The sequence below is a fragment of the Taeniopygia guttata genome, chromosome 29 (assembly GCF_048771995.1).
Source record: "Taeniopygia guttata chromosome 29, bTaeGut7.mat, whole genome shotgun sequence".
NCBI classification, from domain to species: Eukaryota; Metazoa; Chordata; class Aves; order Passeriformes; family Estrildidae; genus Taeniopygia; species Taeniopygia guttata.
The window spans coordinates 5,046,313-5,070,509 of NC_133054.1; the positions used below are offsets into that span (position 1 = coordinate 5,046,313).

The window sequence follows — 24,197 nt, forward strand, 5'->3', positions numbered from 1 at the left end:
CCTCCGGTAACTGCCCCCGTCTGGGGGCACTCATGGCCCCCCAACCCCCAATTAACACCGCCAATTAACGCCTCACTGCCCCCCGGGACCCCTCCCCAGTGTCCCCAGTATAGCATTAACCCCTCCCCAGTGTCCCCAGTACCGCATTAACCCCTCCCTGCCCGGGACCCCTCCCCCGTGTCCCCGCGCGCCCCCCGGTGGTCGCGGCCGGGCGGTGCCGCCCCCGGGCCCGGGGCTTTGCTGCCGCCTGGCGGGGGCGCCACGGGCAGCGACAGTGCCACCGACGGTGTCACCGAGTGTCGCCAACAGTGTCACCGAGTGTCACCAACAGTGTCACCGACTGTCACCCGCCACAGTGGGACCCGGGCACTGACTGTCACTGGTCCTGCCCTGGCACCAACACTGTCACTGACCCTGTCCTGCCCCCAGGAGTGTCCCTAGCAGTGTCCCCATCGTGTCTTGTCCCCAAGGGTGTCCCCAAAGCTGCCCTGTCCTGTCCCCCATCCCTGCCCTGTCCTGTCCCCATCCCTGCCCCGTTCTGTCCCCCATCCCTGCCCTGTCCTGTCCCCAACTCTGTCCTCAGCCCTGTCCTGTCCCCGGGGTTCTCACACCCGGCTGCTGTCCTGTCCCGTGTCCCCACAAGTGTCCCCAACCCTGCCCCTGTCCCTGCGCTCCTCTGCTGTCCCCAGGCCTGTCCTGTCCCCATCGTGTCGCTGTCCCCACCTCCCCCCGGCCGGGGCTCCCGGGGCACGGGGACAGAGGAGCCTCAGCCTTGAACTGGGGCAAACTGGGAGCACTGGGGCGAGCGGGGGGGGCAGCGGGGCCAGCCTGGGGTCCCCACCCCCGCTGCCACCCCCGATTGTCCCTCTGGGTCCCCCCCCGCCCCGGCAGGTCGCGGCCGCGGAGGAATCAGGGCGACGCCGGGCGACTCCCGGCAATTTTGGGTTGGGAACCGCAGAAATGCAGCGCGGCAGAGCCAGGGCGGAGCGGCCCGGGACAGCACGGGCGGGGGCACCGGGGGGGACACGGGGACACAGGGCCGGGGGGGGACACAGGGCCGGGGGGACCGGGGGGGGGACACAGGGACCGGGGGGGGGACACAGGGACCGGGGGGGGACACAGGGCCGGGGGGGGACACAGGTCCGGGGGAACCGGGGGGGGACAGAGGACCGGCGGGCCACAAAAGGCACCGGGGGCTGAGACACCCGGGCCATCCGGGGGGGCTCAGGGCTGGGGAGGGGTCGCTGCAGGCTGGGGGGTGGTCCCAGGGTCAGGGGGTCCCTGGCAGCGTGGAGGGGTCCCGGGATATTGGGGGAGGGGGTGTCCCAGGGGTGGGGGGGGGGGTCCCTGGCAGTTTGGGGGGCAGGTGGGGCACCCCAGATTTCCATGGGGGGGGTCTTTGGCAGCTTGGAGGGGACACGGGGCACGGTGGATCTTGGGGGGCTCCTCTCGGCAAACTGGGGGGGTCGTTCAGCAGCCGGAGGGGGGGGGGGGGGTCAGGGCCCCGGTGCCGCCCCCGCGGCTGCCGCTGCTCCGCTCTGATGTGGCTTCGGCACCGCAGCGCGATGGGAGCCACATGGCGGGGGGGACACGGGGGGAGCGCACGGACCGGGGGCTGCCGTGCTGGGGGCCACCCCTGTCCCCCCGAGGCCACCCCTGTTCCCCCGGGGCCACCCCTGTCCCCCCGGGACCACCCCTGTCCCCCCAGGGCACCCCTGTCCCCCCCGAGGCCACCCCTGTCCCTCCGGGATCCCCCCTGTCCCCCCCGGACCACCCCATCCCCCCCGGGACCACCCCATCCCCCCGGGGCCACCCCTGTCCCCCCCGGGCCACCCCGTCCCCCCGGGGCCACCCCTGTCCCCCCGGGGCCACTCCTGTCCCCCCGGGGCCACCCCTGTCCCCTCGGGGCACCCCTGTCCCCCCGGGGCACCGCTGTCCCCCCGGGGCCACCCCTGTCCCCTCCAGGGCCACCCCTGTCCCCCCCAAGGCCACCCCTGTCCCCCCGGGGTCTGTCCCAGGTCCGTCTGTCCCCCCCGGGGGTCCGTCCGGCTCGGTGCCCGTGTCCCCCCCCGTTCCGTCCCCCGCAGTTATTTCCAGGGATAATTCCGGGATAATTAAAGGGTGGGAGGAAAACACCGGGGCCGTGGGCGCAGCTCAGCCCCGGGGCCACCCTGCGCTGGTTCCCCGCGGGTGGGACCCCCCGGGACCCCCCGGGACCCCCCGGGACCCCCCAGCCCCACTGCGGGTGCCCCTCTGTCCCTGCGGGTCCCTGTCCCCGTCCAGCCCCGTGTCCCCACACGTCCCCCGGCTCCTCCTGCCCCCCAGCCCCTCCCTGTGCCCCTCCCTGTGCCCACTGCTGGGGGCATCTCTGGGGTGCCGGGGGGGCTCCGGACACCGGGGTGCCCCCCGCCCGTGGGTGCTGCTGGGGTGGGGGGAGCTCGGCCAGTCCCGAGCCCTCGGAGCCTCCCGGTCCCCCCGGTCCCCCCCGGTCCCCCCCGGTCCCCCCCGGTCCCCCCCGGTCCCGCGGGGCCGTGGGCGGCCGTGGCGGGCGCGCCCAGCGCGGGGGCTGCGCTATTTCGGGGCCTCCGACCGCAGGGAAACATCCGCGGGGCGGGGAGGGCAGGACCGGGCCGGGGGGACACGGGGGACACCGCCCCAGGTGAGGGGGGGACCGCGGGGATCACCCCGGGCCGGTCCCGCTTCCACCGAGGGGCGCGGTGCCCCCGCCGTGACCGCGGGGATGGGGGGACAGCGCTGCCGGACCCCCGCACCGGGCACCGGGATGGGGACAGGGACAGGGACAGGGACACTCTCCCACGCTGAGACCCCCCAGACTCATCTCAGGGGGCTGAGACCCCCCAAACTCGCGTCATGGTGGGGCTGACACCCCTCAAATGTGGGGCAGAGCGGCTGAGCCCCTCGAAGTGGTGTCGGCTCCGGAGCGGGCGGTAAATGGGGGATGAGGCAGAGGAGGGAGCGAGGGATGGGAGGGAGGGATGGATGGACAGACGGACGGGGCTGGCCGGCTGCCCGGGACGGACCCCCCCCGCCCCGTGTCCCCCCGCCCCGGCGGGTATAAATACCGGCTAATTGCGGGGGCCCGGCGCGGCCGCGGGGCCGTGGGCGGCCGAGCCCGGCGCCGCCCTGTAATCAGCCCCCGCCGCGCTTTGAAGGGTCCCGGGCACACGGGGGGGTCCCCACCGCCCCCAAACCGCGGGGAGACCCCCACCCCAAGTGACACCCCCACACCCCCGGCGCGGCCGCTCGGGTCCCCCCGTGAGCCGGACCCCCCAAAAAAAATCCATGGGGTGCCCCCCCATCCCACGGCGGGCTGGCTGAGGAGGAGGAGGAGGAGGAGGAGGAGGAGGGCTGCAGTGGCCGTCCCAGTTTGCTCCCAGTTCGTGGGCAGTGGAAGCCCCAGCGAGGGGGGGCCGGGGGTTGTGGCCTTCGGCGGCGCCGGCGGCTGCGGAGCGGAAAGCCGAGTCAGGGCTGGGAAAGGGCCCCGCTGGCTCCGGGGGAACGGGGAACGGGCAACGCGGAAAGAAAACGGGAAGGATGGGGGAGTAATAAAGTAAAAAAAAATAAAATAAAGGGGGGGGGGGGGGGAAAGAGCCGTTGGAACAATTCCTTCATGGGGGAAACTGAGGCACGGGGGGTGCCCAGCCGCATCGCCAGAGCCACGTGTGTCCCTGTCACCCTGCACATGTCCCCTGTGCCTGTCCCCAGCCCTGCTCCTTCAGAACCCGGCTCTGTCCCCGCTCCCTGACCCCCAGCCCGGGTCCCTCCAGCCCCATCTCTGCTCCATTCCCAACTCCTGTCCCCATCCCCACACCTCTGATCCTATTCCTGGTACCTGAAGCTCCAGCCCACGTCCCTCCCATCCCCGTGGTTGTCCCCTCCTGTCCCCACGGCAGCCCCTCATCCCCATCTCTGCACCGTCCTGGCACCTCCTGGGGTCAGAGCCTGGGGGTGCCCGGCTGTCCTGTCCTCCTCTGTCCCCCTTCCCTTCCCTTCCCCATCCATCTATTCCTTCTTTCCTTCTCTCCTCTCCAGCACTTTTCCTGTCCATCCATTTCCCCTTCCCAGCCCCTTCCTCGTCCTTTTCCTGCTGTCCATCCCTTTCTGCCCCTTTCCCTCCTTTTCCTTCCACTTTTCCTATTTCCTCTCTCCTCTCCTTTCCTTTTCCCTCCTTTCCCTTCCTTCCCTCTCCCCACTCTTCTCCTTTCCTTTTCCCCGCACTGGTCCCTGTCCCGTCTCCCCTCCTTCCTCCAGCTCACAGCCTCCTCATCTTCCTCCCTTCACACCTTTTTCTTTAATTTCTCTTCCGTTTCCTTGTGTCATTTTTCTTGTCTCTTCCCTGCCTTTTTCACTTCCTTTTTAACTTTCCCCTTCCTTTTTCCTTTCCCCTTTCCTCTCTTTTCCTTTCTTCCTCATCTCTTTTCTTTCTCTCCTTTCCTCACTTCTTTTCCTCTTCCAACTCCTTCTTCTTTTTCCCCTTTCCCTTCTTTCTGCCCCTTTTCTCTTTCTTTCCTCCTCTCTCCTCTTTTCCTTCCTCTTTCCCCTTCCCCTTCCCCTTCCCCTTCCCCTCCCCGCGGTGCGCGGCCCCCCCGGCCGGGGGCGGTTCGGGGCCGGGCTCCGCTCCCGTTCCCGGCCCCGGTCCCGGCCCGGCCCCGCCGCAGCGGCACCGCGGGGCGGGCGGCGGCCGCGGGGCTCCGTCCCTCCCTCTCCCCTCCCTCTGCCCCGTCCCTCCCTCCCCCCGCACCGAGCCCCGGCATCCCGGGACAGGCATCCCGGGACAGCGGCACCGGCGCGACACCGCGACAGCGGCACCGCCGCGGGAGGAGCCACCCCCGGACCCCCGAGCCCGGTAAGGAGCCCCGGGAGCCTTCGGGATGGGGACACCGGCCCGGGAGCGGGACCCCGGAGAGAGGAACACGGGCGGGGGATCCCACTGTGGGGCAGGGACCCCTTGGGATGGGGACACCGGCCCGGGAGCGGGACCCCGGAGAGAGGAGCACGGGCGGGGGATCCCCCCCGGGGGACAGGGACCCTTTGGGGTGGGGGACACCGGCCCGGGAGCGGGACCCCGGGAGAGAGGAGCACGGGCCGGGGATCCCCCTCAGGGGGCAGGGACCCTTTGGGGTGGGGGATCCCCCCTGAAGGGTAGAGACCCTTTGGGGTGGGGGATCCCCCTTGGGGGACAGGGACCCTTTGGGGTGGGGGATCCCCCTTGAAGGGCAGGGACCCTTTGGGGTGGGGGATCCCCCTTGAAGGGTAGAGACCCTTTGGGGTGGGGGATCCCCCTCGGGGGACAGGGACCCTTTGGGGTGGGGGATCCCCCTCGGGGACAGGGACCCTTTGGGATGGGGGATCCCCCTCGGGGGACAGGGACTCTTTGGGGTGGGGGATCCCCCTTGAAGGACAGGGACCCTTTGGGGTGGGGGATCCCCCTTGAAGGGCAGGGACCCTTTGGGGTGGGGGATCCCCCTCGGGGGCAGGGACCCTTTGGGGTGGGGGATCCCCCTTGAAGGGTAGAGACCCTTTGGGGTGGGGGATCCCCCTCGGGGGACAGGGACCCTCGGGATTCACGACCCACGGCACGGTGGACTCGCTGCAGGATGGGGGAGCCCCCTAGGATGTGGGACCCCCAGGGACAGGGAGCTGTGTGGGACCTGAGTGTCCCCTGTGCCGGGGGACTGCCCCGCCATCCCCGGGGGGACACAGGGACAAGTGCTACCGTCCCCCCGAGCTGTCCCTCTGGCTGGGGACAGTGCCACCGCACAGAGCCAGGCCCAGGTGTCCTCGGGCTCAGGGGACACAGGGTGGCACTGGCGGGGTGGGGGAAACTGAGGCAAAGGCTATGGGGACACTTGGAGCCAGGGAGCGGGGACTGGGGACCAGGGATGGGATTTGGGGGCTGCACTGAGGACAGGGACCGGCTTTTGGGACCAAGAAACTGCAGAGTTCGGGGACAAGGGGACAGGGAATAGGGAGCTGCAACAGAGGCTCAAGAGCTGGACACCGGTGGCCAGTGACAAGAGACCGGGAATTTGGGACCCGGAATTTGGGACCCGGAATTTGGGACCCGGAATTTGGGAGCGGAGACCCCCAGAGCGGGGGCCGGACCCCTCCCACACCGGGAGGGGACACGGGAGGGGACAAGGTCCCTGACCCAGTGGGAGCCACCAAGGGACTGTCACCCCGGGCGAGCTCAGCCCGCAGCTCCCGGGGCTCCTTCCCGGCTCCCTCATTTCCCGGCGCGAGCGGAGCTGATTTATGGCACTTTGACACTATTTTAAGCGTGCGCCTCCGTTTGCCGCTCGCCCTGGTTTTAATTACCTCGGCTCTCGCGGCAGGGCAGCGTTCCCGGGGCACAGGCCTGGCCCTTGTTATCCTTGGAAAACCGGGAGCGCGCTTGCGGCCGCGGCCGGGGCCGGCGTAAAAATAGGCGCAAAAACCACGGAAAAAAAAAATAAAAAAAAAAAAAAAGAAAGGGGGGCGAGGGGAGGAACACCCTAAAAAAGAAACAAAACCAACCAAACAAAAAAGCCGAAGGGGAAATGCCCCAAAGCGGGTGAAGAGATGAATTAGAAAAAAATAAATTAAAATAAAGGGAACGCCGGGGTGCTGGGGGTGAGGGACAGCGCGACACCCCGGCCCAGCCTGCGCAGCTGAAAGCCATGAGGGTATAAAAGCAGAGGAAGTCACCCGGGCAGGGGGGAGGCCACAGCATAATTCGATTAAAAGGCCATAAAGGCAGAAGGAGCCGAGATTGGGGGTGGGGGGAGGCGCTGCCACCAGCACAACCCCACGGCAGCCCCTGGAGAAGCCCCTTTGGGGGGGACGCTGGGCTGGGGGTGATGGGGTGGCCTCAGCTCTGCGGGGGGAAACTGAGGCACGGGGCATGGGGAGTGGTGGGGGTGCCGGGACCGGGGGGTGCTGCTGGGTGCCCCAGTGGGCTGACACCCCCATGGGGCTGACACCCCCTTTGGGCTGACACCCCCATGGGGCTGACACCCCCGTTGGGCTGACACCCCCATGGGGCTGACACCCTGGTACAGCCGCCCCCAGTGCTGCCCCCCAGGACGGGTCAGCCCGTGGCACACGGGGCCCCTCGGAGCCTTCAAGTCCCGTTCCCCTTTTCCGCAGGCTGCCGAGCGCCATGGCCGTGAGCCCCCGCTGACATCGACCCCCGCACCTCGGGGTGCCCCCGCTGACATCGCCCCCGCACCTCGGGGTGCCCCCGCTGACATCGCCCCCCACGCCTCGGGGTGCCCCCGCTGCCATCGGGGTGTCCCCGCTGCCATCGCCCCCTGCACCTCGGGGTGCCGCCGCCGCCGCCGCACCCATGGGTGACTCCTACGCCGCCGCCTTCCCCAGCGCCCCGGGGCTGCTGTCGCCGTCCGCCAGCCCCCAGGCCTCCCCCGGCCCCTACGGCCCCGACTACGGCCCCTTCGGCCACCCCTTCCCCGCGCCCTCGGGCGCCCAGGAGGTGCTGGGGGCCCCGGTGGTGGTGGCCACCAAGGGCCACCCCGCGGGCGAGTGCCTGCCGGGCGTGTACCCCTCGCTGGAGATGCCGCACCCCTACGGCTCCTGGTACAAGGGCGGCATCGGCGGGGGGCTGCCGGGGGGCTCCGGGCCCGCCGCGCCGTCCTGGTGGGACGTGCACCCCAACGGGGGCTGGCTGGGGGTGCCGGGGGGCGCCGAGGGGCTGCAGGGCTCTCTGCAGGCCCAGCCCGCCCTCAGCCCCCCTCTGCCGGCCTACGGCTCCGATTTCGGCGCCCTGAACCCCCCTCCTTACAGCGGCGCCCCCGCCGCGCCCCCCGGCACCCCGAAAGGCGCTCCGGGCGAGCCCCCGAAGGGTCCCCGCGGCGGCTCCCTGGGGGCACGCCCGGCCTGCGACTGCCCCAACTGCCAGGAGCTGGAGCGGCTGGGGGGCGCGGGGGCGGCGCGGCGCAAGGCGGTGCACAGCTGCCACATCCCGGGCTGCGGGAAGGTGTACGGCAAAGCCTCGCACCTGAAGGCGCACCTGCGCTGGCACACGGGCGAGAGGCCCTTCGTGTGCAACTGGCTCTTCTGCGGGAAGCGCTTCACCCGCTCCGACGAGCTGGAGCGCCACGTCCGCACCCACACGCGCGAGAAGAAGTTCACCTGCCTGCTCTGCAGCAAGCGCTTCACCCGCAGCGACCACCTCAGCAAGCACCAGAAGACCCACGCCGAGCCCGGGCCCCCCAAGCCGCCCCCCGGCCCCGAGCAGCCCCCCGCGTCCCCCCGGCCGCCGCCCGCCTCGGCCGAGCCCGCCAAGGACGGCGGCAGCCCCGAGGCCGGCACTTTGCTGGAGATTTGAGCCTTCCTTCCTCCTCCTCCTCCTCCTCCGCGCCGCTGGGGATATTTATTGTGGGGTGCTGCTCCCCCCCAAGCCCCTCGCCCTCATTCCCCAGCTCCTCGTTAGCCGTTCTAATTTATGTCTTAAATTTAAATTATGGGGGGGATCTCCGAGCGCTCCGGGGCTCACGGGGGGTGTCAAGGTGAGACCCCCCCCCCGCCCTTTCTGGTTTCCCTCCCACCTCCCCCAAACCCTCTCGCCCCCCGGCCCCGCCTCGCCCCCCGCACTCAGGGACAGGGTTTGCCCCCTCCCCAGCCTGGGTCATGTAACGTGTCCCCCCACTTTTTATAGCTGCCTGCCCCCCCTGCCCCCCGGAAAAAGCAATAAAAGGATGGAGAGTGGAGCCAGGCCCCCCTTCTGCGGCTTCATCACAGGGACATGCTGGGCTTCCACCTCCCTGCAGGGCTGCGAGGGAAACTGAGGCATGGGGGGGACACGGGGGTACACGGGGGGGACACGGGGCTGCTCAGGGTCACTGTGTCCTCCTCTGAGGGGGTGGCAGGAGCTGAGCGAGGTTGGGGACAAGCTGGGCTGTGCCCTTGTCCTCAGCCCCTGGGGTGCCATGTCCTGTGCCTGTCCCCTTTCCCAGGACCCCACATCCCCCAGGATCCTGTCCCCACGGCTCCGTGTCCCCAAACTCTGTCCCCCGTGTCTCCCTGGTGCCACGTCCCTCTGTCCCCATGTCCCTCCTCCTGTCCCCAACCTCAGGGACAGCCAAAGCCCGACTTGGGGCTTGGGGCCCTGACAGGACTGTCCCCTGCCAGCCCCACCCCGCCCACGCGTGTCCCACGCGTGTCCCCGCTCCCAGGGACATCCTGTGCTCGGGAGCACGCGTGTGCACCGCCCCGTGCCTCAGTTTCCCCCGGCCACGTCCCAAGTCCCACGTGGCAGCAGCGGGCACGCGGCGGGGCCACGTGTCCCCGAGGACACCCCAATTTTGGGCGCTGTGGGCTGGCGGGGACCCCGCTGCGCTCGCCTCCCCCTGGCCTGGGCTCCCGCCAGCCCTTTGATGTGCTCAGCCCTGGTTTGGGGCTTTTCCTGAAAAAAAAACCCAAAAAGCCGCGGAAAAAGGCAACAGGAGGCGGAAACGAGATCCAGTGCCAGCACGGAGAGGGGGGGGCAGCTGGCAGGGCCACGGCCCCGCGGGGGGACAGGGACAGGGACATTGGGGACAGGGATGGGGACAGGGACAGGGACAGGGACAGGGATGGGGATGGGGACATTGGGGACAGGGACAGGGACATTGGGGACAGGGACACTGGGGACAGGGATGGGGACAGGGACGGGGATGGGGACAGGGACAGGGATGGGGACAGGGGACAGGGATGGAGATGGGGACATTGGGGACAGGGACAGGGATGGGGACAGGGACAGGGATGGGACAGGGACAGGGACGGGGACAGGGATGGCAGCAGGGCCCGAGCCAGCCCCAGCTGAGCCACGGTGGCCACGACCCCACTGTCCCCAGGGAAAGGGGGACACAGGGTGGGGAAACTGAGGCACAGAGGCTCAATGGAGCGGCCGGAGCTCAGTGCCACCACACAGAGGTGACAGAGCTGTCCCCAGGGTGGCTCCCGGGGGGAATTCAGAGTGGCAGTGCCACCTCTCGGCGCAGCTCGCCCTCCCCGACACAAACTCGCCGATTTCGGGGTTTTTCCCCCAGAACTGCCGCCGCTCGCCGTGGGTGGGCCGGTGCCAAGCAGGGCGAGGAGCCACGTCCCCGAGCCAAACCCCGGCCCGGCGGCCACCGAGGGCTCGACCGCCCGGAGCCTCCCAAACCACAGAGCCCAACCCCATCCAGCGCCCCACCGGGGACCCCCCCGCCTTTTCCCGGCTCGCCGCCCCACCGGCCGGTTGGGGGGTCCGCGGGACGCCACGCCAGCCCTGCGGTGGCTCTGATGTCGGCGCCATCCCAAATCGGCGTCTCCTATCGAGCCCCGCTCGCTCCGTAACGGGTGAGGAATGTGGGCCCCGCCGCAGCTCCCCCCGCCGCCTTTATTTAATATCCCGAGAAAATTCAAATAACTCCTGCGGCCGCTAAGGAAAACACCGAATAAACACGAGAAAAGCGGCAGCCCCGGCAGAGCGGCTGGGGCCGAGCCAAGGGGGGGCAGCGGCGGCACCCGGGGGACGCGGCGACAACGGACACGGGCACCGGCGGGAGGGGACACCGGGGGAGGCGGCACCGGCGGCACCGGAGCGCAGGACACCGGGCGTGCGGGCCCGGGGGTGGCCGCGGGACAGCGGGGTGTGGGACACGGGGGTGCCCCGGGGGTGTTCCGGGGGTCCCGGTGGGGGTCCCGGTGGGGGTCCCGGTCGGGGTCCCGGTGGGGGTCCCGGTCCCGGTCCCAGTCCCGGCCCGCACACGCCCTCACACCGCCCCTCACGGGAGGCTCCGCCTCTCTTAAAGGGGCAACGGCAGCAAAGAGTGGCCCTCACGTTAATCAGTCCTCGTTAAAACCGGAGGGCCGCTAAGTCACCGGCGGAGCGCGTCGGTGCAGGGGACGCTGACACTGGCTCTCCGCCGCGGAGGAACACGGGGGAGCGTGGCGCTGTCCCTCAGTGAGGGCTCCTCGTGTTTCTGCCGCGAGCCGCGGCCCTTTTAATTCCCCTCCCGCGCGCGGCGGCGATTGGCGCGAGCGGGGAGCGGGAACGGTGAGCGCGGCCAAGATGGCGGCGGGGGCGGGGGGCGGCTGAGGGGGAGCGGGGACAGACCGGGGGGCACCGGGGGCTGTGAGGGTGAGGGGGACCCGGGGGGCACCGGGGGGCACCGGGGGCTGTGAGCGGCTCCGGCCTGCAGCCGGCGCATCCCGGGGGCAGCGGAGGTTTCAGCGGTCGCCCCCCGCGCCGGGCTCGCCCTCAGCCCCGGCGCCGCCGGCCATGTGTTCCCTGGGCTTGTTCCCGCCGCCGCCGCCCCCGGGGGATGTCACCCTGTACGAGCTCAACAACGCCCTGGTCTGCGGCCGCCTCAGCGAGCAGCTCCCGCTGCCCTTCCAGAGCCAGGTGAGCCCCACCTAGGCCAGGTGAGCCCCCCCAGAGCCAGGTGAGCCCCCCCAGAGCCAGGTGAGCCCCCAGGCCAGGTGAGCCCCTAGGCCAGGGGGGCTCAGGGGAGTTGAGGAAGGCTCAGGGGAGCTGAGGGAGCTCAAGGGGGTTTAGGGGTGTTGAGGGGAGCTCAGGGGGGTTCAGGGGTCTCAGGGGGGCTGAGGGAGCTCAGGGGGGTTCAGGGGAGCTCAGGGGGGCTGAGGGAGCTCAGGGGAGTCGAAGGAGGCTCAGGGGGGCTGAGGGGTCTCAGGGGGGTTCAGGGGTCTCAGGGGGGCTGAGGGAGCTCAGGGGGGTTCAGGGGAGCTCAGGGGGGTTCAGGGGGGTTCAGGGGTCTCAGGGGGGTTCAGGGGTCTCAGGGGGACTGTGTGTGCTGCAGGTTCCCGAGCTGCCCGTGCTGAGCCTGCCCAAGGAGCCTCTCAAGGCTCACGGCCGCCTGGAGCCCAGCGCCCGCCCGCCCTTCATCCACCACCGCGAGTCCCTCTGGAAGCGCTGCCTCAGCGCCTGGTGAGAGTCCTGCTGTCCCCACACAGCCAGAGCTGTCCCCACACAGCCAAACGTGTCCCCACACAGCCAAAGGTGTCCCCACACTGCCAGACCTGTCCCCACACAGCCAAAGGTGTCCCCACACAGCCAAAGGTGTCCCCACACAGCCAAAGGTGTCCCCACACAGCCAAACGTGTCCCCACGCAGCCAAACGTGTCCCCACACAGCCAGAGCTGTCCCCACGCAGCCAAACGTGTCCCCACACAGCCAAAGGTGTCCCCACGCAGCCAAAGGTGTCCCCACACAGCCAGACCTGTCCCCACACAGCAAAACGTGTCCCCACACAGCCAAAGGTGTGCCCACACAGCCAAACCTGTCCCCAGAGGGGCAGGGCGGGTGCTGACCCCCAGACCTGTCCCTAGAGCGGGCAGTGACCCCAAACCTGTCCCCAGAGGGGCAGGGCGGGTTCTGACCCCCCAAAGCTGTCCCCAGAGCGGGCAGGGCTGGGCAGTGACCCCCAGACCTGTCCCCAGAGCGGGCAGGGCTGGGCAGTGACCCCAAAGCTGTCCCCAGAGGGGCAGGGCGGGCACTGACCGCGCTCTCGCTGCAGGCGCGACGCCGGGCTCTGCGGGCTGCTCAGGGAGCTGGCGGGTGCCGAGGAGGAGGGTGAGTCTGGGCTGCCCCGAGCTCCGGGCGTGGCGGGGGTGCTCCGGCCGGGCCCTGCTGTCCCTGCATGGCTGGGATGCTCTGGCCGGGCCCTGCTGTCCCTGCGTGTCTGGGGTGCTCTGGCCGGGCCCTGCTGTCCCTGCGTGGCGGGGGTGCTCTGGCCGGGCCCTGCTGTCCCTGCGTGTCTGGGGTGCTCTGGCCAGGCCCCGCTGTCCCTGCCCGTGTCCCCGGTGGCCTGGCGGGGACGCTGAGGTCCTTTGCCCGCCAGGGCTGCGGTGGCTGCGGACGGGCTCGAGCCACGCGCTGGCCGTGTGCCGCTGGCTGTCCTCGCTGCACGGATCCCTGTTCCCTCACCTGTCCGTGAGTCCTTCCCGACCCCACTGCCGTGGGAGCCATGGCAAGGGGAGCCGTGATTTGGGGTGGGGGGGGTCCCTTCCCCATGAAAGCACCCCCAAAGTGCCCCGAGAGGGGCCCGAGTGCAGCTGGGGGACGGAGAAGGGGCTGCACACTGGGGGTCCTTGCTGCCAGCCCAGTGTTCTCCTCTCCCTGCAGCTGACCAGTGAGGACATGATCGCAGCCTTCTCCCAGGCCGTGGACTGGTGAGTCCTGGTGTCCCAAAATCACCCTGCCGGGGTCTGGGACCCCCCCCAGTGGGTGTACAAGGACAGGAGGGCCCCGTTTGGGTGGGCTCAGCCATCAAAGGCAAATATTGCCCCACTGACTCTGTGTGCCCTGGTAGGAGGGAGAGCAGGGTTAAAGCAGATCCGAATCAGAATTGGAAAATTCCTTCCAATTCCAACCCCAGGCTGTGGTTACCAGCCCCTCTGCAGAGCCCTGTCAATAATTCCCAGAAACAGGGGATTTCTCAAAGAAAATGGTCCCGTTGAGCAGCAAAAAGGAAGTTTTATTTCTCTGGGGACTCTGGGAGGGGTCTTTGCCAGCCCAGGGGGTGCTGGTGGGGTCTGACCCTGCCCTGTGCCCCCTCCAGGGCCGGCTGCACCATCCGGGCCTTCGCCTGGCACCCCCACACCAACAAATTCGCTGTGGCTCTTCTGGACGATTCCATCCGCGTCTACAACTCCAGCAGGTGGGGCTTTGTCCCGGGGCGGGCACTGCCCTGCTGCCCGTGGCCTCCTCGCCCACCTGGGCACACCTGGGCTCCCGTTCAGCCCGCCCTGCTCCTTCCCCGCTCTCCCCCAAGCCTCAAGCGCTTTGCCTGTCCTTTCCCTGCCAGCCCCGTACCTCTGGGGACATCCTGGGGGTGACGCAGCCCTGGGGGGCGGTGACAGAGCCGGGGGGACACGGGCTGAGTGTCCTCTGTCCCCCAGGTCTCCCTGCTCCCCCAGGGAATGCCAGTCCCTGCTCAGGAGAAGACTCAGCCGGCTGCTCCTGCAGCCCCCCCAGGTGTCCCCAGGCTGGGACTTCTGGCCAGCCAGGGCCCTGTCCGGACCGGGGACACCTCGGCCCAGTCACACCAGGTGTGCCCTGGCTCGCTCCGGTGTCACCTGGCTGCAATTCCTGTCCCCTCCCCGTAAGCGCGCGGCAGGGCCCCCCGCTCCCACCCTGCTGTCCCCGTCTGCAGCCGGGGCTGGCCCGGTGTCACCTGTCCCGGTGTCACCTGTCCCCCCCGGCAGTGCCACCGTGCCCTCGCTGAAGCACCGCCTGCAGCGGAACGTGGCCGCCATGGCCTGGAAGCCGCTCTGCGCCTCCATCCTGGCCGTGGCCTGCCAGAGCTGCGTCCTCGTGTGGCACCTGGACCCCACCTCGCTCTCCACCAGGTGACAGCTCCTGCTGTCCCTTCCCGCCCATGCTCACCCCGCTGGGGCGGCTGTGGGTGGCTGTGGGGTGGCTGTGGGGTGGCTGTGCGGCGGCTGTGGGATGGCTGTGGGGCGGCTGTGGGGCGGCAGTGGGGTGGCCGTGGGGTGGCCGTGGGGCGGCTGTGGGTGGCTGTGGGGCGGCTCTGGGCGGCTCTGGGGTGGCTGTGGGTGGCTGTGGGATGGCTGTGGGGCGGCTGTGGGGCGGCAGTGGGGTGGCCGTGGGGTGGCCGTGGGGCGGCTGTGGGTGGCTGTGGGGCAGCTGTGGGTGGCTGTGGGGTGGCTGTGGGGCGGCAGCGGGGCAGCTGTGGGTGGCTGTGGGCGGCAGTGGGGCGGCAGTGGGGCGGCTGTGGGGCGGCAGCACCATCCCGCCGGTCCCACACCCCGCCGGCCTCTCGCTGCCTTGCGCAGGCCCTCGTCGGGCTGTGCCCAGGTGCTGTCCTACCCCGGGCACGGCTGTGGGGTGGCTGTGGGTGGCTGTGGGGCAGCTGTGGGGTGGCAGCGCCATCCTGCCCGTCCCACACCCCGCCGGCCTGTCCCTGTCCTTGCGCAGGCCCTCGTCGGGCTGTGCCCAGGTGCTGTCCTACCCCGGGCATGGCCCTGTCACCAGCCTGGCCTGGGCGCCCAGCGGGGAGCGGCTGCTCTCGGCGTCACCCGTGGACACGGCCATGCTGGTGAGGACCCGCTGGGGACACCCCCGGGGCCACCCAGGGACGCCCCAGCGCTGCCGCAGAGGCGGCTCTGGATTGCACCCGAAATCTCCGCTCTGGGTTCCCAATCCCGCTGTCACTGTCACCCTCCGTGTCCCCTGCAGGTGTGGGACGTGTCCACCGAGACCTGTGTGCAGCTGCAGTGGTTCGGGGGTGGCGGTGTCACCTACGTGGCCTGGTCCCCTGATGGCAGCAAGGTGCTGGCGGCCACCCCCTCGGCCGTGTTCCGGTGAGCTCCTCATCCCCTCCTCATCCTCACTCCAGAACGTCTGGGTCCCAAATGTCCTCCCTGCCCCGTTCCCGTTGTGGGAATGGGGTTGGACGTGGTGCATTCCCAGAGCAGCAGGACTGGGGCAAATTCCCAGGAATTCTGCCCCTGAACTCCGTCTCCTGCAGGGTGTGGGAGGCCCAGATGTGGACCTGTGAGCGCTGGCCCACCATCAGGGGACGCTGCCAGGTAGGTGGGACATTCCCCTCCCAGGAACCATTTGGGCTGGAAAAGCCGCCTGGGAGCACTCAGGCCAGCCCTGGCACTGCCACGGCCACCACTGACCCATGTCCCCAAGTGCCACCTCCGCAGGGTTTAGAAATCCCTCCAGGGACGGGGACTCCACCCCTGCCTTGGGCAGCCAGCCCAGGAAATTGTGGGTGACATGGGTGACACTGTCCCCCAGACAGGGTGACAGGGGTGACGCTGTCCCATAGACAGGGTGATACGGGTGACACTGTCCCCCAGGCAGGGTGACACTGTCCCCCAGGCAGGATGGCATGGGTGACACGGGTGACACTGTCCCCCAGACAGGGTGACACAGGTGACACGGGTGACACTGTGCCCCAGACAGGGTGACACGGGTGACACTGTCCCCCAGACAGGGTGACACGGGTGACACGGGTGACACTGTCCCCCAGACAGGGTGACAAGGGTGTCCCCCAGACAGGGTGACACTGTCCCACAGACACGGGTGACACTGTCCCCCAGACAGGGTGACACGGGTGACACTGTCCCCCAGACAGGGTGACAAGGGTGTCCCACAGGGTGACAGGGGTGACACTGTCCCCCAGACAGGGTGCTGGAGCCCCGATGGCAGCCGCCTGCTCTTCACGGTGCTGGGCGAGTCCGTCATCTACTCCTTGTCCTTCTCCGAGTACCGGGGTGAGTTTGTCCCCCCTGGAGCTTCCCAAGGGCTGGCAGAGGGTCCCCAAATGCCCCCACAGCTTTGGGGTGAGGAGTGGGACACACAGGGGAGTTCTGGGGTCTCCAAGCACGGAATCGCTGGGATTCAGGTTTTCCATCCTTCACGTTGCTCGTCACTCTCAGTCACAGCTCTTGGGTCTTGTGGGGGTTTCAGGGAGACTCCAGAGAGTCCAGAGCCAGCCTGGGGGTCCTGGAGCTTGCTGTCCCCTGTCCTCCGTCTGTCCTGGGACACCAGCACAGCTGCTGTGAGAAGGAATGGATTAATGATCCCAGGGGATTGATGGGTGGGCAATTCTCTCATTTCAGGGGAGATGCAGGGGCAGGTGGGAGGCTCCAAGACGGCCTCGATTGTAGCAGATCTATCCGAGACCACCTTCGAGACCCTCTATGGGGAGGAGAGGTGGGTCTGGCGGGCACAGGGGGGTCCCTGCCCCTCCTGGCAGCCACCCCTCGCTGCTGGGGACACCCGGGGGGGCTCTGCCCCCCAGTTTTGGGCACGTGTGCTGTTGCAGGATCGGAGGAGAGGTTCATTCCATGGTGTGGGACCCCACCGGGGAGAGGCTGGCGGTGATCATCAGAGGTCAGTCCTGCCCCAGGCTTGGCCTGGGAATCCTGCTGCCTGCAGGGAGGGGGGACACGGGGGACAAGGGAGAGCCTTCGTGTCCCCCGCAGGACACCCCGAGTCCGTGGGCAGCCAGCCGGCCGTCGCCGTGTTCCGCACCCGCAACAGCCCCGTCTTCGAGCTCCTGCCCTGGTGCGTGGGGGCTCGGGGGGTTCGGGTGTGTTAGAGAGGTTTTGGGGAGGTTTGGGTTCATTGCAAGGGGTTTGGGTTTGTTAGAGAGGTTTTGGGGGGGTTTGTGATGGGGAAGCACTGCCCTAATGCTGCTTCACCCTGAAATGTGCTTGGGCCACACTGAACCCTCCCCACCTCACCCCCTTGGCTTTGGCTTGTCCTTTCCCAGTGCATCCCCTCACACCCCAAACACCCCCAATTCCCTGGGAATGTGCTGTTTTCCCCCAAAACCCCCCAGTTCCCTGGGAATGGGCTGTTTCCCCAAACCCCCCAGTTCCCTGGGAATGTGCTGTTTCCCCCTCAGACCCCAAACACCCCCAGTTCCCTGGAATGTGCTGTTTCCCCAAAACCCCCAGTTCCCTGGGAATGTGCTGTTTTCCCCTCAGACCCCAAACACCCCCCAATTCCCTGGGAATGTGCTGTTTGCCCCAAATCCCCAGTTCCCTGGGAATGTGCTGTTTCCCAGGCCATAATCCTGGCTGTTCCCCCACCCCACAGCGGCTTCGTGCGGGGCGAGCGCGGTGCCCGGCCCCAGCTCATCTCCTTCCACCCCTGCTTCCCTCAGGGCGCCCTCCTGACCGTGGTGAGTCCCTCCCCGGGCATCCCCAGTCCCAGGGTGGCACTGGGGAGGGGGCTGGGATCAGGGTGAGCGAGGGGGGCTCCCAGGAGAGGAGGTTTAACCCCCCAAAACCCGGACGTGGCATTTGCCAACAAGGCCGGGGTGACGAGGCGCCGCCAGGCCGCGGGCTGGACTCCATCCCAGAGGGTTTTTGGGGTTTTTTTTCCCATTTCTGTGCTCTTTGGCCACTCAGCCCTGCCCCACCCTGTCCCTGCAGTGCTGGTCCTCGGGGAGGATCTCCCACATCCCCTTTTTCTTCGTCAGCGCCCTGGAGCCGCGCGGCAGCCCCCGGCGCAGCCCCGCGCCCGTGCTGGGCAGTGTCCGGGAGCAGCCGCTCTTCTCCGAGCTCTGAGCAGCACCCCAGGGCCCCCCTCCCTCCAGGAGCCCCCCACGCCTGCTCAGGGGCTGCCACTGCCCATCCTGCCCCCATTAAAGGTGCATTTTCCCTCCCTCTCGTCTTCTTTCCTCAGCCCGATGGGACTGGAAGATTTTTTGGGGTGAATTGGGGAAGTTCTGTGGGTCTGGAGGGGTTCCAGAGTTGGTTTTTGGGGTCAGAAGGAGCTTGGAGTGAACTCACAGACCTGGGCCAGGTTGGGCCCATGGGCCAGAGCTGCTCTTTTGGGATCAAAGAGCCCCGTTTTGGGGAAAGGGGATGGCTGAAGGGGTTCTGGGGGGTTTTTGGCCACACACACAGCCCCTAAACTTTGCTTTGAGGGTGAGCAAAAGTGAACCAAAAGCCCCAAAGTGAACCAAACCCTCTGTGGGTCTCCAGCCCTGGGTCCCCAGGGTGCTGGTGCTGGCCCCAGGTGACCCCCCAGCCCCACAGGGTGGGGGCAGCAGCTGGGCCCCCCCAGAGGGGGATTAGCTCTGTGAAATCCCGATGTTACACAGCCTTAATCCCAGGATTACCCTGCACTGGGAGGGAGGATGGGGGGAGCACAGGGTCCCTGCTCCCCCACCCCAAACACCCCCAGGACCCCCAGAACCCTCCCCAGAGCAAGGGGGAGACTCCCTCTTCCCCCACGCCCACGGCATCCAGCCCGTCCCGAGGCTGGGCAGGAGGATCCAGGGGGGGATCCAGGGTGAGCCAGGAGGATCCAGGGGGGTCTGGGGTGATCCAGGAGGATCCAGGGGGGGATCTGGGGTGATCCAGGAGGATCCAGGGGGATCTGGGGTGATCCAGGGGGATCTGGGAGGATCCAGGGCTGACCGGGGCTCCAAACCCACCGCAGTGCTGAGGAAATCCCGGGGTGGTTTCACCCCTCGGGCCTGCCCGGTTGGCCCCCGGTGCTGAGCGGCTCTTCCTCCTCCTCCTCCTCCTCCCGTGGCCGTGTCTCCCGCCGACTCCGCCGCACGAAGCGGCGCACGGCGAGCAGGACGAGCCCCGACCACCCGCCCAGGGCCACCAGGGCCACCAGGTCGGGGGCCCGCGCTGGCCCTGCGCCCCTGCCCAGTGTCGCGTTCTGGCCACCGGGTGGGACCGGCGGGGCCTCCCCGGGGCACCGGGAACCGGCCCGGGGCTGCGGGGGCAGCAACAGCAGCGACAGCGACAGCAACAGCGGCAGCCCGGCCGCCCGCATGGCCCCGCGCTGCGCCGGGACCCCCCCGCGGGGCTGGTGACACCCCTGGGGACACGCGGTGCTGGTGACAGCGGTGTTGGTGACACCTCTGGTGACACTCGGTGTTGGTGACACGCGGTGTTGGTGACACGCAGTATCGCGGTTGCTGCCCCCGTGTTGTGTGGGGATCACTCCCCGAGTCACAGCGAACCCCCAGTGTCGCACGCAGCCCCCCCCGGACCCCCTCAACAGCAAAGCCACTGGGCCCACACTGGTTTTTACTGGTGCTGGGACAGGGCAGGAACGGGGCCAAACTCTCAGGAAATGGAACCCAAACGCCTCTGGCTGGGCTGGCACCCATCCGGCACGGGGGTGGGTGCTCTGAGACCCCCGGGAGGGGCTGTCCCCCCCAGCACAGCAGATCCCTCGGAGATCCGGGATCCGAGCGGGAACGGTCCCTGCACGTCCCCGGGACCCCTCACTGGGGTCGGGGTTCCCGCTGGGGAGGGGGCTCATGTGCTCCCGGTGCCCCCCCCGAGCTCCAGCGCCCTCCGGGCCATCTGCAGGGCCCCCTCCCGGGTCCGGTGCCCCCCGATGAAGCCGCTGGCGTGGACGAAGACGCAGCCGGGGATCCCAGCCAGCTCGGACAGCGCCTCGTCCCGCAGCCCCCGCCAGGCCTCGGGCAGGGGGAGCCTGTGGGGGACACAGGGCTTGAGAGAGACCCCAGCCCGGGGAGCCTGTGGGGGACACAGGGCTTGAGAGAGACCCCAGCCCGGGGAGCCTGTGGGGGACACAGGGCCTGAGAGCCACCCCAGCGCAGGGCGGGCCGTGGCACGGCCAGGGGAGGGGTCTCACCGGCTCTGGAAGCTGTGGGGGGCTGTGGGGACGCTCTGCACCCGCCACTGCCCGCCCCGGTCCGGGAACAGCACGAGCTGCAGCGGCCGGGGCAGCGCCAGCTCCCGCTCCAGCTGGAAGATGTGCTCCTTCCAGGGACAGCCGCCCTGGGGCAGCTCCAGGACCTGCCCGCCGGCGTCCACCTGCGGGGGGACATGCTGGGGACACGCGGGTGACCCCCGAAACCCCCCCGGGCTCCGTGCCCCGAAAGCTCGGAGTGCCCTCCCACAGGGGTGCAGGGGCCGTGCAGGATGTGGGGTACCAAGGACCCCCCGGGAGGTTTCTACCGAAGGGATTTGACCTCCCCACACCCCAATTCTGCCCCAAATTGCAGATTTGCCCCGGGCCGGCTCGGTGGTACCTCGAGGCGGCGCTGGACGGCCTCTTCCACCAGCGCCCGCGCCGGCAGCCAGGCCCGGTGGTAGAAGTCCAGCCGCTCCAGGAACTCGCTGCCCACCAGCTCCATGGCCCTCCTGAAGCCCGCCTGGGGACACGGGGGTCAGCAGCGACCCCGGGGAGGGCGTCCCCATCCCCCAGCAGGATGTCCCCCAGCAGGGTGTCCCCAAGCCGGGTGTCCCCACCCCCGAGCAGGGTGTCCCTGGGCAGGATGTCCCTGTCCCCCAGCAGGTTGTCCCCAAGCAGGATGTCCCTGTCCCCAAGCAGGATGTCCCTGGGCAGGGTGTCCCTGTCCCCCAGCAGGGTGTCCCTGGGCAGGAGGTCCCCAAGCCGGGTGTCCCCAAGCCGGGTGTCCCCAAGCTGGGTGTCCCCAGCCCCCAGCAGGGTGTCCCTGAGCAGGACGTCCCTGGGCAGGAGGTCCCCAGGAGCCGCGGGGGCTGTCCCCACCTCGGTGTCCTGGTCGGGGTCGTTCCAGCGGGGGTTCAGGTGCCCCACGCGGGCGCTCAGGGTGGTGCTCAGGGCGTAGCGCGGCTCCCCCGCCGCCGGCGCGATCCCGTTGTCCATGGCATCGATCTCCTCCACAAAGTTCTCGTACAGCTGGGGACAGCCGGGGGACAGCCAGGGGACAGCAGGGGGACATGAGCGGCAGGGAGGGGACAGCGAGGGGACAGAGGACAGCCAGGGGACAGGAGGGGACAGCGAGGGGACATGAGGGGGACATGAGCAGCAGGGAGGGGACAGCCAGGGGACAGAGGACAGCGAGGGGACAGCAGAGCAGAGCCTGGCTGGAAGCACAACTGGCCCCAAACTCTTTGCTGCCACAAACTCTCCCCTTTCTCCACTGAAACGTGGATGAAAAATTAAACTTCGTAATTCAAATAGAGATTTGTAGGGAATGGGTATGTTCATTTATAGTGTTGACGGATGTGGGGACTTATTGTTCTTTAATGGACATGCGTGCTTCTGAGAATTTTTGATTTTTTAAAATAATTTTTACCAATTTCTATATGCATAGAATTTTATAATAGGTTCGTGCATATTTATTCTGCTGATTTTGCGTTACATTTATAGTTAGTTACACTTGTAGTTAGTTTTTGTTAGAAAGAACAGAAAGAATTCTTGGGTCACTCTGCCCTGTCTGTTTTAAGGTTTGAGGAGTCTTTTTTAGTTCTTATTTTTTAGTGTGGAAATTTGTATTTTTTTTCTTCAGCTGGGATAGTTTTGTTAGTGTTGTAGTGAGTAGACTAAACAGTATATTTTACTGAGTTAGTAAGTTTAAAGTAGTGTATTTTACTGAAATTTAAACAGATTTTTGCTCTGTTAAATGTTTGCTGTGTCTCAGCACCGAGGCCAAGCCCCGGCAGGTGCCACAGCCCCGGTGGCCGCTGTCACCTTGTCAAAGAGCGCCGTGACCACGGGCCCGTGCTCGGGCTGCCCCAGGAGCGCGGCGAGGATCTGCGGCCCGAAGTGGCCGAACACGAGCCCGGCGCTGCTCAGCTTCGTGCTCCAGGGCTTGTCCGGCCGCAGGCTGCGCATGGACTCCGCGAAGGACCTGCGGGGCCGCGCGGTCACCGGGCACCGGGGCACCGGGCACCGGGCACCGGGGGCACCGGGGGCACCGGGGCACCGCGCTGGGGGGGGTCTCACCTCTGGTGGTGGTCGTAGCGGTGCCGCCCCGGGTCGTACTCGCCCCCCACATCCACCAGCACGTCACAGGCGGCCAAGAGCTGCGGGTCCCGCGTCCGCACGATCTCCGCGTCCTGCGGGACAACCGGGGACCCCCCGGGACCGGCTCCGGGTGACGAGGGACACCGGGAAGGGACACCGCGGAGGGGGGGGGGAGATACGGGTGACCCCCAGGTGGCACCGGGGACCCCGAGGAAGGACTGGGGGCACAAGGGTGACCCCCCGGTGGCACCGGGGACCCCGAGGAAGGACTGGGGACACAAGGGTGACCCCCAGGTGGCACCGGGGACCCCGAGGAAGGACTGGGGACACAAGGGTGACCCCCAGGTGGCACCGGGGACCCCGAGGAAGGACTGGGGACACAAGGGTGACCCCCAGGTGGCACCGGGGACCTCGGGGAAGGACTGGGGACACAAGGGTGACCCCCAGGTGGCACCGGGGACCCCGAAGAAGGACTGGGGACATAAGGGTGACCCCCAGGTGGACCGGGGACCCCGAGTGGGCTCAAGCGTCCCCACATGGGACGGAGAGAGGAGCGACCCGGAGGAAGACCCCGGGAGCCGGCAGCGCACGGTGCCCCCGTCCCGTTGATGGCCCGGACGGGACCCGAGCCGGGCGCGCTGCCGGTGCCGTACCCGGTAGCGGGGCAGGAGGCGCAGCAGGAAACACGCCAGCGCCTCGTCGCAGTGGAAGGTGCCGTCGTGGGTGCCGATGCGGGCGGCGGGCTCGGGGTGCGGCCGCTTGTGCGCGGGGCCGGTGCCGGTGCCGGTTCCGGTGGCGGCCATGGCCCCGAGACGGGCGGCGCGCGCCGCCCCGCGCATGGCGGCACCGGGGCCACGCCCACCCGGGCCACGCCCACCACGGGCCACGCCCCCCGCCGCCAGCGCTTCCCGCCAAATTTGTCCCGCGCCTGCCCGGGCTCGGCCCCGCCCCCCGCGCGGTGCGCACGCGCGGAGCGGGGAGGGGCGGGAGCGGCGCGCGCCCTCTGGCGGCCGGGACCGGGACAGACGGACGGGGACACCCGGGACAGGGACACGGGACAGACACCCGGGACAGGGACACACGGACACCCGGGACAGGGACACGGGACAGGGACACGGACACCCGGGACAGGGACACGGGACAGGGACACGGACACCCGGGACAGGGACACGGGACAGGGACACGGGACACCCGGGACAGGGACATGGGACAGACACCCGGGACAGGGACACACGGACACCCGGGACAGGGACAGAGGGACACCCGGGACAGGGACACGGGACACCCGGGACAGGGACACGGACACCCGGGACAGGGACACGGACACGCGGGACAGGGACGCGGACACCCGGGACAGGGACACGGGACAGGGACACGGACACCCGGGACAGGGACACACGGACACGCGGGACAGGGACACGGACACCCGGGACAGGGACACGGACACCCGGGACAGGGACACGGACACCCGGGACAGGGACACGGGACAGGGACACACGGGACAGACACCCGGGACAGGGACACGGGACAGACACACGGGACAGACACACGGACACCCGGGACAGGGACACGGACACCCGGGACAGGGACACGGGACAGGGACACACGGGACAGACACACGGACACCCGGGACAGACACCCGGGACAGGGACACGGACACCCGGGACAGGGATACGGACATCCGGGACAGGGACACGGGACAGACACCCGGGACAGACACACGGACACCCGGGACAGGGACACGGACACCCGGGACAGGGACACGGGACAGGGACACACGGGACAGACACACGGACACCCGGGACAGACACACGGGACAGGGACACGGACACCCGGGACAGGGACACGGGACAGGGACACGGGACAGACACACGGACACCCGGGACAGGGACACGGGACAGGGACACGGACACCCGGGACAGACACACGGCCCTGCACAGGCCCCGGGGAGCCGGGGGTGGCCAGAGCCCCA

The 24,197-nt window shown here is 68.8% G+C and overlaps 3 protein-coding genes across 6 annotated transcripts; 2 read left to right on the forward strand and 1 right to left on the reverse strand.

The window, feature by feature from the left end:
• Positions 1–7,331: 7,331 nt before the first annotated feature.
• Positions 7,332–8,682, forward strand: SP7 (Sp7 transcription factor). The gene has a single exon (XM_030259494.4). The coding sequence runs from the start codon at positions 7,349–7,351 to the stop codon at positions 8,345–8,347; it is 999 nt and encodes a 332-aa protein (XP_030115354.4). The 5' UTR covers positions 7,332–7,348; the 3' UTR covers positions 8,348–8,682.
• A 2,167-nt stretch (positions 8,683–10,849) lies between these two features.
• Positions 10,850–18,157, forward strand: AAAS (aladin WD repeat nucleoporin). 4 transcript variants are annotated; one of them, XM_072919661.1, is made up of 18 exons: positions 10,850–11,041; positions 11,250–11,389; positions 11,805–11,932; positions 12,522–12,577; positions 12,846–12,937; positions 13,130–13,176; positions 13,566–13,664; positions 13,906–14,055; positions 14,212–14,355; positions 14,945–15,065; positions 15,206–15,330; positions 15,498–15,558; positions 16,164–16,254; positions 16,603–16,696; positions 16,809–16,876; positions 16,969–17,050; positions 17,588–17,672; positions 17,926–18,157. In XM_072919661.1, the coding sequence occupies exons 2-18, from the start codon at positions 11,267–11,269 to the stop codon at positions 18,058–18,060; spliced, it is 1,701 nt and encodes a 566-aa protein (XP_072775762.1). In that variant the 5' UTR covers positions 10,850–11,041; positions 11,250–11,266; the 3' UTR covers positions 18,061–18,157. The 4 variants fall into 4 exon arrangements, with proteins under 4 accessions (XP_072775762.1, XP_072775764.1, XP_072775761.1 ...); XM_072919663.1 differs by lacking the exon at positions 13,906–14,055 and having other exon boundaries at positions 10,859–11,041; XM_072919660.1 differs by lacking the exon at positions 10,850–11,041 and having other exon boundaries at positions 11,136–11,389.
• Positions 18,158–19,528: 1,371 nt separating this feature from the next.
• Positions 19,529–23,093, reverse strand: MYG1 (MYG1 exonuclease). The gene is made up of 7 exons (XM_032744899.3): positions 22,879–23,093; positions 22,205–22,317; positions 21,950–22,109; positions 21,005–21,154; positions 20,523–20,645; positions 20,123–20,304; positions 19,529–19,960 (listed from the first exon to the last, which is right to left on the reverse strand). The coding sequence occupies exons 1-7, from the start codon at positions 23,062–23,064 to the stop codon at positions 19,780–19,782; spliced, it is 1,095 nt and encodes a 364-aa protein (XP_032600790.3). The 5' UTR covers positions 23,065–23,093; the 3' UTR covers positions 19,529–19,779.
• Positions 23,094–24,197: the final 1,104 nt, after the last annotated feature.